Consider the following 12673-nt stretch of genomic DNA (forward strand, 5'->3'; position numbering starts at 1 on the left):
CATTTCAGACTTCCTCTTGGTGTACATCTAAGTGGCCCTCAATAGGACTTACTCAAAATTAGAAGAAATCAGATGCACCACCACTGTTCTTTATAAAGTACCCACAACAAAAGTAAATAAAGCTTTATTTCTACATTATAAAGCAGAAAAAAGCACTTTAGTTTGCCTTTAAGACATGAATTTGTGTATATAAAGAAAACACATCCTCACTTCAAAGTTGGCAAAACTGCATTCGTATTGAAGTATTCATAAATCATGCAAATATTTTAATAAAACAGCTATTTAATAAACATCTATTTTAATAAAACATGTATTCTTCAAAACAGGTACAAACAACATTTCAGGATTCATCACTTTAAAAGGAAAGAAATAGATTCCAGTGCTACAGTAACTGAAAAAAAAAAGACAACCCAGAGGTAAGCCAAAGAGCAACTTAATTTGTTGTTCCATCTATAATTTACTTCTGGACTCCCCTTCTGGATGCTGTGCCTTTCTTGGCTTTTGGTGAGGTCATCTTCCGCCTTCTGGTAGCTACTGCATCAGCAATTCAAACAACAACAACAAAAAAAGACAAGACTTTCTAAAAAAATAACAGAAACAGATCAGAAGAAAATACGTATAGTCTTAAAGAGGACAGATCGACTCAGATCATGCATTTAGTTTTGACGGGGGGGCAGGCGGACACATGACAGGGACTCAGAAGAATTTACCACAACTTCTGGGCACAACATTTTTTCCTGAAAAACATGTTGTACAATTCAGCTTCTCAAACGGTAGCATTACATACCTTGGAGCCAACTTAATAGCTCAGGTCCACTAAAGGATGAAGAATCAGATCCTCTTCAAAACCTAAACTCCTCCTTCGTCCCCACGCACCAACTTTCAGTTCCATGATACCTCCCAGCATTAAGCCATTTTTGGTGCTCTTTAGCCCTTCTGCTAAGCTGATCCAGCTCCACAATCTGGCAAAGAACTTTTCTTTGGTCTAATAGTTTAGTGAGCTGCAGCATCTTAGAGCATTCTGAATGAAGCTTATACAAGGGAGGTGGAAGGCACACAGGTAGAAAAAAGGAAGATTTTTGTTTGGCACTGTTGAGCTGTTAAATCAGCTCAGCTATCAGTGCAACTTCACCTACACATTTCAAGCTATTATTTGGCAATATTGTATTAGCAAGTGTAGCAAACAGTGCCATCTAAGTAAGATTCCTAACAAACTTGGCAGGCAGGTTGTTCAAAAAGACCATACTCAAGTGCAGCAATAAAAAACTTTGATTCTTTCCTGCCCACTAACAGGGAAAAGGGAAAAAAACCCCAACAAAACACCGCAGCTCATTTCTGTAAATCACATTCAACTGTAGTCACTTTGAGAAAAAAATATTACTTACCATAAAAATTGCTACCATTTTCACAAATGCAGTAACAGTAATATGTTTTTCATCTCTTAGCCACAGTATTATTTGGTTTACATTTTTTTTATCCTGATGTCACCCTTGAAGTCAGTATGCCTAACTATTTAAGTTCTTGCTTGTAAAACTATATGTAACTCTACAGTTCCTGTTAACCTTTTAATCTGGATTACTGACAAAGAAAAAAAGATAAAATTGAGTTTCATGGAAGTCTGTAAGAAAGAAGCTGCTTGCGTAAGACAACAGCCTTTGAGCAGTAGGAGTCACCGATTGTTCAAGCTCAATGAGTATGTCTGGGGGAAAGTAAGAGGTAGAGAACAATACAAAGCAAACCCAAACAGTTTTGAGGCTACCCAAAGCCAAAACCACACCAAGAAAAGCAGCAAACTACTGCAAACAGTTTTGCTTTCCTGTTTGCTTAATTTTACACAACTTAATTTGCTCTGAAAATGTTGATTTGAAATTAAAAATACCAAAATTTGCTTTGAAGAATTCTAGTCTTGAAAATAAAATGGAGAATGAAAAAATATTCTTGTTCCTTTTTTGTCCAAAAGCACTTGCTGCAGCCAACACATAACTATAAAAAAATTGCCAGACAATACATCTTTGATTAATAAATCACTTTAAAAAAACCAACACAACGGACAGCTCTGGTGATAGTCTCTCATTGAGCAGAGCAGCTTTACCAATGAAAAATATGTTCTGGCAAAACACACCGCTGCCTCCCCCCCAGCTGCTATGTAAAAATCATTGTACCATTCTGGTACCCTTACGCAGCTAAAAGATACACAAGCAGGTATCATAAACGGAAGTAGTAAGTTAACTGTGTAAATCTTTCCTTCTCTCAGCTAAATTCTGGTTTATGTTCAAGAATTATTTTATAATTTTCAGAGTCACAAAATACAAAAGTATTTCAGCTACTATAACTGTGAATTCTAGCAATAGACGGTTCTCCTGAGTTTTCCAATGGAGTATTCAGTGGTATGTAGGTCAAGCTGTCCTACCAACTGCATGAGCTCAAAGTTTTCCTCTCTCCACCCCTCCCGAGATTTTTTTTTTCCTGGAATCTTTGTATTGCAACAGAAAGCAGAGAACGACCCAAGTTTTCTCTTCAAGAAAATACAATAACCTGATCTTTTCCCCTTTCATTAATCCTCACTGGTTATGACTGAGGTAACCGTGATTTTTCTTCTCATCCAATCATAAGACTGTGTGATCAAACACGGCAAAGACAGGTCAAGTTCATGGTTCTACTATCACAAAGATGGTCAATATGAAAATGATGAACTTCAGTAGGAAGGTGTCGGTTTATAGAGAAAAAAAGAAATGAGTTACCAGATTTTCACATTTGTATTTCAAGAATGTAGTATTTCATGGTTGTCACAGACAATACAAGCAGCTGCAGCTCACCCATTCCTCATTCAGCAAGAGCTTACCCATTTCTAGTGCCTATGCTGGAACATCAAAAAGGAGAAGACAGATGCCCTGTCTCTGATTTGTCCTTTATGTTTATTGCATTAATGAATTGTTTTCAAGGCTTTTCTAAACAAACCATGATCATGGAGAATCTCCAAGTGAATCATAACAAAAAAGGGAAAAAATCCTTGTCATGGTTCTTCTATTCATAATTTCAAACTTAAGCAGCAGAAAGACTCTCTTAAACTAATTAATTATGTTCAAGTCAGAATGACTGCTCTGAACCCAGGTTTATCTTCAAACTTTTCAGCTATTTCAGAACTAAAGGTCTTTTGTACCAAAAAGCTTGTCTGTGTTTTCAAAATTAATTAGTTTGATAACATATACTGCCCCCTCCCCACAAACTTTTCGTGTGGGAGAAATGCCAACTCTATTCCTGAAAACAGGAGAAGTCCTGTGTGGGCAGCACCGAATGAGGACACAAAGCTATTACAAGGGAAGGAGAGAGTTTTTATAAAGCAGCTTAAACTGAATTAGGTTGAAACAGCAATTTAAATGCGGGAAGAACTATATAGGCAAACCCAAACCAGATGGTGTCACTGCACAGCTTGCTTTGAGACTGGAACAAAGTTCAGCAGAGGCATAGAGTCTCACAGGCTCTAGAGGAATTATTAGACGAGTTGACTGTGATATCTGTGAAACCAATATCATAAAGCAACTTTAGAAAAGAAGCCCAGCAGTACTGTGTATAGTTTTGGGCTCTATCCTTCAAGAAAGTTCTGAGCAAAATGGAGGTAGGGGAAATACCAGGAGTGGTGATCATGGTTTCTAGCTTTAGGAAAAAATAAATAAATTGAATTTAACGAGTTTATCTGAAGAAAGGAAAAAATTAGAGAGAGATGTGATGTGCAAATGTGTACCACATGTGCAAAAGGTTGCTGCATAAAATGAGAGCAATTTTCATGTCCACAGTGGATAGGACAACGAATAAGCTTAAGGGAAATTTGTATTAGGTACTGAAGATATCAGAAGAAGATACTCAGCCTTATGGAATCCTTTTTAGTAGTAAGGACAGTAAAGTATTGCAAGTGGTGTTGACCGGGGCTGTTTTAAAACCTTAATCATAGAGGTTTTAACAGAAAATACTGGCACCCGTGTAGAGAGATAAGCCTGTCCTTAGGCTGGTGTATAGAGCAGGTGACCTCTTGTCGTCCCTTCTCCTCCTGTTCTCCAAATCTACATACACTGTTTTAGAAACACACATAAGTGTTATAAGTAAGAGAAATAAAACTGTACTTGAATCAAAAAATGAGAGTTTTTATGAAATGACAGAAGTTCCTTTGGTAAAAATAAGCAGACACTGGAGTCCCGAGTTTCCCACTCAACTGCCTGTTTTGATGGAAATGAAGACAGTGAGAGATTCTGAGCAAGAAAACGCAGCTAATGAGCAGATGAAATCAGGTATGATTTAGGTGATAATGGTGACTTCTAGGTTACATCATAGGCTAGCATATTTGAAAACATACATTTTCAGTCATACAGATTTTTAGACTCTAGGCAAACATCAGTAAGTGAAAAACCTCTATTGCAGGCGTGCCGGAGGTTAGCAGCTGCGTCACTTGCATATGCTGAATTTACACCTGACAGAGACTGAGTACATGCCGGTCTCTGTAAAATGGCTGAAGAGTTCCAGGAATTCTAGTTAATACAAGCTCTTGAACGAGGCTTGTAGTAATCATCATTAAAAAACACACCTAATACCTTTCACCCTCGAAAGAAGCATATGCATCCAAGTACATTGACCACACACCACCAGGTTTCCTTTCTTTAAAAAAAATAACCTAATGTGTGTTTACACATGCGTATAATCTCACGCAGACACTCTGCTGTATGTTTATCGATTTAAGAATTAAGGTCAACAGACTGGGCGTGTTGGACCAGGTGCTGAAGAATTCTCAAGTGGTTTCTGGAAGAGATGTTCTCTAGACTCCACATAGATGGAGATAAATCATCTTTTCTGTATAGATACCCAGTGTGCTACAGCAGGACACCTATGACAGAACCGACGTTTCTTTAATGCTGGTAACTTCATGCCACATACACTGAACTGCCACAGTCAAGCTGAGAAGCGATGAAGTAGGAATGAGAGGATCGCTATGACCTAACACAACTCTCCCTAGTCAACTAGATATGATCTTACATATGTCACTAGATCAGATAAATTAATCCAAGAATATGTTTTGTTCATAGTCTAAGTAACTAATTGTGGACTTGTAACCTCCAGAGGAGACAAATTTAGGACACTGTTCTTCAAAATTCCTCCACCGACCACAGCGTCACTTTTTACTTGCAAAATGTGTTTCAGTCATATTTCAGCTGCCTCTGATGGTACCAAATAACCAAGTCATGTTGCTGGATGGCTCCATAAGAGACTCTTTTCCTTCAACAGCCCCTTAAAAGGGTTCTACAATCATCAAACTGAAAAGGGAAAACAAGAGAATAGAACCCATACAATTGCTATTTACGTATGGAAGGAGTAAGGAAATGAGTAGCGTTGGAAGCTGAAAGACTACACTCAGCGTCCAGCTGCAAGCCTCAAATGGGAACAGAAGCCAGGCTGTGCAGCATTTGAGGAGAGTTAAGCATCACACTAGTCTACCATTCCCAAATCAGTTTGGGCAGTTCAAATACGGTACCAAGGAAGAGCTACTTTTCTTTTAAGATAAAATTAGGAAGAGTATGTAGTCCTCTGACAAACCCTTTCCCAACTTGGCCAGGGAACACTGCACAGCTGATAAACCTTGTAGTATAACACTTCTTAACCAAGAAATCTTCAGTACTTTGAAGGCTGTTGAAGGAACTGCAAGGGCAACAAACAGTAGTTTTGCTTATTTGGCATTCTCTCAGCAGTTCTCTTCCTCTACAAAAAAACCAGAAGTATGATTCAGAAAAAAGAACAGAGAGACCAGAAGAATGCAAATATGGATGGGAACTCCAGGAAATATGATTGCGGGGTGGGGATGAGAGAGGGGAAAGTAAGTTTGAAGAGTTATGGGATGGGATTTGGCTTTCGGTGCACTGTTCCTTCAAGCCCTCTGTTTCCTGCAACAAATGAAGCTGACATGTTTCAGTATTATCGTATGGAAAAACATCAGGACACAAGAACATATTGTTTGATGACTTTAGGCCTATGTATTTCCTAAAGATAACATCAAATCTATGAGTGCTGTTTTAAGAATTTTAAGATAGAATTGGTCCAGATAAAACTGACTTACTTCCATTTGTAAAAATTGCTTTACTGAAGACATTCCAAAACACAATTGTCCGTACACATATAAATCAGCAGTCACACACAGCATGTGTTTAAAATATCCCTCTTCACCTCCACAAAGCAATCTGAAGGAGGAACAAAAGTTTAATTCAAATATATTACTTGCAATCTTGAAAAAGGTTAGTACCCTGTAAAAATCTGAGTCACTGCAGTACAATTTTTCTTTCTTTACTGTAGAAAAATTTCACTTGCAAATTTTATATCCGAGTTTGAATTGCAACACTTGTTCAGCATACTGCAATACATCTGCAGGTTACATAAAAACAACAAAAAAGCAGACATCACTTTTATGCTTAAATGATTTAGTTCTACATGTAAAGTCATTATACAAAACCTTAATCCATGAAAAATTTTCCTCAGAAGGTTTTTTGTTTTGTTTCTTTTGTTTTAACACTTTTTTATTAGCAGCAAACACAAGACAATCCTGTGAAGTGTAACAAGGAACTTAAATGTATTTACATTTTAAATGTGTTTAAATGCTAGAAGCATTCTGAAGACATTGTATAGAAAGAAACTTAAAATACAAAGCAAGACTAAGTAGAAAACTGTTCTAAGCAGAGACAGGAGTAAACAGGAACACTCATACTTCACATCTTGGACATTAATGTTGCCTCTTTATTATAAGTGGCACATGTTCAAGGTGCTTTTCAGTGAATGTGTCACTTGCAAATTGTCATGGAAAACCAGTATGCAGGAAGAACCACAAAGATCCATTTGTTTTGTACCTAATTTACTTTAACCTTCCTACCCACAATACTTCAGGATCTTTATACTTTAAAAGCACCTTCTACCACCCCTCTTCTACTTTAAATAGCTTTTGAAGATCCTCAAACAATTTTGGGACAGGCCATAAAAAGACAGATCATATCATGTTTAAATATACTTAATGAAAAATACAGAAGCAAGTTTGCCGATATTTCTGAGAACTAAGCACAGTATTTCTCTGCTTTAAAACCTTAATCTTGCTGTTAATTTCTAGACACAACATAGCAGCACATGCTTTTAATTTTAACTTCTAAAACCAGATCAGGTAACTCTCATACTAGAACATTTAACCTGCAACATTCCTGAGGCAGGGGAGGGAAGGCTAAGAATGGCACAGAAAGGGACAGATCTTTAGGTGACTAGTCAGAGAAACAGATACGCTGTTGTAAAACTACTATCCACTTACTCCTGGAGTGTGTTACTGATAATAGTATCAACTCCTTCAAAAGAAGGAAAAGATGAATAACAGACAACTAGAACTACTGTACAGCTACAGGTTTTGTTGGAAATGTCTGTATTAGGGTATAAAATTAAGAGGTAAAAAAAATACCTACCTATAATGGGAACATTGGTGTGGAGTAGAAAGACAAGTAACAAGTGGCGCCATAAACAAGCTCAAAAAACCCGTATGATTTGCCTTCTCCTAAAGCTTGATGATAAGGCCAATAATTCTTTAAATATAAAAATGAGCCTAAGTGCAGATTTAATCCAACATTAAGGAATAAATCTTGCTTGAATAAAGAAGCCATGCAATGTAAATAAACAAAGCTAAGTGCCTATTAATTGAGTAATACTAATAAACCTCCATTTTGGAAAGCCGCCTAACCAATCCATCAGTATAACCATTTTTACATTGGAGCTTTTTACATAGTTTTTATTTATTCTGCAAGAGTATAAATAAACCCCAGTTAAGGCCTTACCATGCTGGATGCTATTCAGCAATGCAGACATGCACAATTCCTACCCTGAGAAGCAATGACTATTAAAAAAAAGTCCTTTAAAGAAATACGGTACTTTCATTGTCATGATTACTTTAGTATTTCTCTATACTGCAAAATTGTTTTAAAAAAAATCACAACAGAAAATAAAAAAGGCTGGTGTTAAAAAAATCCTATTCTAAAAAAAATCCTGTATTTCTATAACCCAATCTCCATCGACCCCAAGACTGAAAAAAAAAAGACTAGGCTTTGAACCTAGGATTATTTACAAATTCCCATTAAACTCTTCCAGCATTTATGCCATTTTCTCCAAAGCTCGCTATACTAGCTTCCTATTCCATACAAACAGATTAAAAATAAGCATATGAATCTTATTACTATTATGCAGTACAACCCTGCAGAAGTGTGGCTGGGTATGTACAGCGTATATCAAAATTTGGTATTCTGCTTTAATAGTATCATCACTTATAGGCCTGTATTATTTTTACTATTATACATGAAGGCAGCTGATACAGAAAATAGAGCTGTGACAGCATGAAAAAAAACTTAATTTAAATAAGAATAATTTCTTCTGATAGCATTTTTCCTGGTGGACAAACAGTGACTAATATAATACTTCAACATCATCCATATTACCTTAAAAAGATACCTCTTAAAATTCAACCTTTCAGGAAAGAATACGGGTTCCAGTTATCACAGGGGGGGAAAAAGAGGAAACTAATAACATGCTAATTTAAACAAAAAACAGTATCAGAATTCCACAAAATTTTGTGCATCTTATTTTGGAAGTACAACAGAGCTTGTTTCTTGAGAGCTTTCTAAAATTCTGTGTCTAGAGTCTAACACTCTTGCTCGACAGCTCCAGAAACACTGATGGCCAACAGGACTGAAGAAGATGGCCTTCAGGGAACGCACCTGAAGCAGCCACCCTTAGGCTGAGAGCAACCAGGGGGAGCAGAAGGAAAAAGCAAGAATTTCAAGATGCCTGTCCTTTCTTTTCTCAGTGCCATGCTTTCTTGCTCCTCCACCAAGCCTGGGGGCTCCCCAGCCTCAGCAGTGGCAGATTTCATTACTGACAGAGTCCCTGTAGCCACTGAGCACCCTGGTGTACTCAAACTGCTGCACAGCTGATTAGGGTCTTTTTGGGACAATTAATCTTTTGACTGGATTAGACAAACTGCATAGTCAGATGCGGTTAATACTGAGCAGCTGAGCAGCAAGAGGCTGCATGGCTGGCTCTTCTCACCAGTGCTGATAAGTCCAATAGCTAAATAACTAAACTTCAAGTTCTACAATTAAGAGGTATCAAGAAGTTATCCATTTCACTGGACAGTAAATTTCAGGATACTTTTTTAGTCACAGAACTAATTACATAACAGAGAAACAAGTCCATGGTAACATAAACTAGTCAGATTTGGAAACAGTTTTAAATATTTCTATAATAATCAGCCATTTTCAAATTGTCAAATGCATCAGAATCATAAGATTATGAAACAGTTGCACTTCCCTTCAACACAGATTTATGAATCATGTAGTAAGTGGTAAAGTTTTTAATTCCAAATCTGGAGAGAACCAAATGAGTAAGTGCATATATCACTTCTCACCTGAAATCATTTGATATACTCCCCTCACTTGGTATTCATTAAAATGGGTAGTACAAAAAGGTGAAGTTAGAACCATTTCACCTGTAATTCTATTGAATTGGCAAGAGGAGTTTTTAAATTTAAGCTTATGTCCCCCACTCATTTTAAGCACTGGATTGTGAAAATTACATATATAACCTCCCAAATACCTTTGCTTAGTCTGAAAGAAACAGCATTTACAAAAAGCTGATATCACCACTTGGATTACAATTCCTCAAGTTCTTTTTCATCTCTATCCATGAGAATTTCAATCTAACATTCCAGGAAAAGAGAAGCCTAATATATCATATAAAATGAAAGTATATTCTGCTCATGTGTATCAAATCACAACCAAAATATAGTCATCCATATCTAATATTTTGTTATAGTCTTAAATAAAATCAAAAATGCTAAAACTATGAACAAACATCAACATCTTCTCAAATAATTCGTTTTTCCTGGAGAGAAAGCATAATCTAATTAACACTTTTTCAGCCACTGGTAGACTAGAAAATTCATAATAAATGGAAGTCAACAATACAAAAGGCATTCAAATTAAAAAAAAAAAAAATATCACCGATTATAATGATCAGAATTCTATAATGTGAGCTGAAAATGACCAGAGCAGTGTCACCTCCTGGAATACCATTAGCTTAATTACTTGTACTTTGTACTATAGTTTGAGTAAATATTTTAGGGTAAATCCATAACTTACCAATAATAATACCGTCTTTGAAATGCTACATTTTCCTGTATAATGCCATACTCCTTCATCAAACCTTTTTTAAACAAGTGGATTTGTTTTGGGATAGACTCCAGTGCTACTGCATTACTTTTTTAGACTACTTGATCACGGACAACACCTGGTCTTTTACTTAATAGTCTGAATCAAAAATTCTTTAGGAAAAACATGCTTGCAATTACTTTAATTTAGTTCACATCTACATAAAGGAGTCAGAAGGTTAGATCCAGAAAAGTTTGACTAGACACTCACTATACACATACCTTATACAAATCTACTGAAGATTTCCAATCCTGGACTTAGAATAATCCTACTTTATCTGTCCATGACTTTTTCCAGACAACACTGAAACTATACCAAATTATCTGAAATGTAGCTTCAGCATTTTCTATCTTTATAGCTGATCCTTTCCTCAACTGTAAATACACTCACTTTTGGAAGCTGCTACTGCTAGAGCCCCTGGCTTTACCACACTGTGACGAAGAAGTCCTGAGGAGTCAGCACATTCTGACAGTGAGTTGGACAAGATGGAAAGACAAAAATGAGCATGGAGAAGGGAATGAATGATGGCAAAAGAGCTGGCTGCAACCACCATTTTTTTATCACCTAGCATTTCTACCAGATTTAGGCAGCATGTAATTGGAAAGTATACCTTTCTGATACAGAAAGTTCAAATATTTCAATTTTATTAATCTAAAAAGAAATTATGCAAGATTGAAAGCACTTGAACTGCTGCAGGTAAATGATTGTATTGGGTATATGTGGCCATGTGGCAGGGTTTTAGTAAGCTGGGGTTGGCTACAGGGGTGCCCTCTGCGGGAAGAGGCCAGGTGCTGCCCTGTGCCTGACAGTCCTTCCCACCTGGCTCCAAATCAAACCCACTGTAGACCAAAGCTGAGCCAAACTTGTGAGGCACCTCTGTGAGAACACTTAAGGGCAAAAACCACTGAGCAGGCAGGCAGAGGGTGGCAGTGTGGAGAAGAAAGTGAAAAACAGCAGAGGGAACACCAGGGCCAGAGGAGGGGGTGGTGCTGCACAGCACCAGAGCAGATATTCCCTGTAGCTCATGAAGGAACCCAGGATGCAGCAGATATCCCCTGCAACTCATGGGAGAGACCACACTGGAGCAGACTGCTATTTCCTGAAGGAACTGGACCACATATTTTTTCCCTGAAGGACTGCAGCCCAAAAGAGAGTCCACGCTGGAGCGGAGATAAAAAAATGTGTGGAGGAGTGAGCAGCAGAGAAAATGCCATATACTGACCGTAACATCCCTTCCATGTCCCCTGCACCGCACAGGTAGTAGAGTAGATAAGTCTACAGTGAAGAGTTAAGTTGAGCTTGGGAGAAGGAAAGGTGTCCTTGACACTACCCGAATTTAATTTAAATGGCAATAAATTTAATTTAATTTTCCCCAAGTTGAGTCTCCTTTGCCTGCAACAGTAAATGGTAAACAATCTCCCCACCTTTGTATCTACCAATGAGTTTTCTCATCCCATTTTCTCCTGCTGTCCTCCAGAGGAGGGGAGTAAGTGGCTGGGTGGAAGTCTGGCCCTTAGCCAGGGTTAACCTACCACACCAGTACATGTGACTGTGAGAACAATCTTTTGACTTACTAGAAGAAGTAGGTTTCTTTTCTTCTGGACTTCCTGTAGCTTCCATTTCTGCTTCAGTGCTCTCACTGGCTGCAGCTGCTACTTTTCTTTTTTTCTTTTAGAAAAAAAAACAAACAAACAAAAAAAAAAAGGAACTGAATTCAAGACCAGAAAAGACCACACAAAGTAGAAAATATCTTATTCTCACAAGATATTCCCCAATTATAAGCATTATTTCTTCATATATTATAAAATGTCTCCAGCTATACAGCAGATATATTAATGCAAGAATACTAGTAGTAGGCAACAGATAGTTTAAAAGTTGAGTTCCCGTACCTGTAGGTCACATTAGAGGCTGAAATTTTCACGTATGAAAACAGAAGTTTTTATGATTAAAACCTGGGGGGGTTATTTACATTGAATAACTGTTACGAAAGGAGCAATCTGCAAAATCTTAAAGTACACAGAAAAACACTTTACCCAAAGTTGATGTTAATTGCTTTTTTTAAAAGCAATTACACCTCATGAAAGTCAAGTTTATCTGGATCCTTGCTTCTCATGGCTTTCTTTGCACAGCTTAGAAGTAGCTAACACCCACTGACAGTACATTATTATTTTCCTCTAATAGCAACTATTGGTTCTGTTCCACAGAAAGGTACTTGGGAAATCTGAACTCTATTCAAGGTACATTATCTTAAAACCTCTAAATGGATAGAACTGTTATTATCTGTGTATTACACTTAATCTTACTATTGCAAAGTATTCTTAAGGTGGTTATGGAAAGGTTATTTTTTTAAAGCCATGTGATTTTTGCAAAGGATGAGTTGACCTATATCTGTATCAGACAATAACTTTGAT

At 37.2% G+C, this 12673-nt stretch overlaps 1 protein-coding gene across 2 annotated transcripts in view; it reads right to left on the minus strand.

Moving 5' to 3' along the window:
* Nucleotides 1-344: 344 nt before the first annotated feature.
* Nucleotides 345-12673, minus strand: part of VRK1 (VRK serine/threonine kinase 1) — a 36244-nt gene continuing 23915 nt past the window's right edge. For both annotated transcript variants that reach the window (XM_037395642.1, XM_037395641.1), the window contains exons 12-13: nucleotides 11837-11930; nucleotides 345-540 (exon numbers count right to left, since the gene is read on the minus strand). In XM_037395642.1, coding sequence (XP_037251539.1) covers nucleotides 458-540; nucleotides 11837-11930 — 177 coding nt within the window. In that variant the 3' untranslated portion in view covers nucleotides 345-457. The remainder of the gene's footprint in view (nucleotides 541-11836; nucleotides 11931-12673) is intronic.

This window comes from Falco rusticolus, chromosome 7, assembly GCF_015220075.1.
Source record: "Falco rusticolus isolate bFalRus1 chromosome 7, bFalRus1.pri, whole genome shotgun sequence".
Lineage (NCBI taxonomy): Eukaryota > Metazoa > Chordata > Aves > Falconiformes > Falconidae > Falco > Falco rusticolus.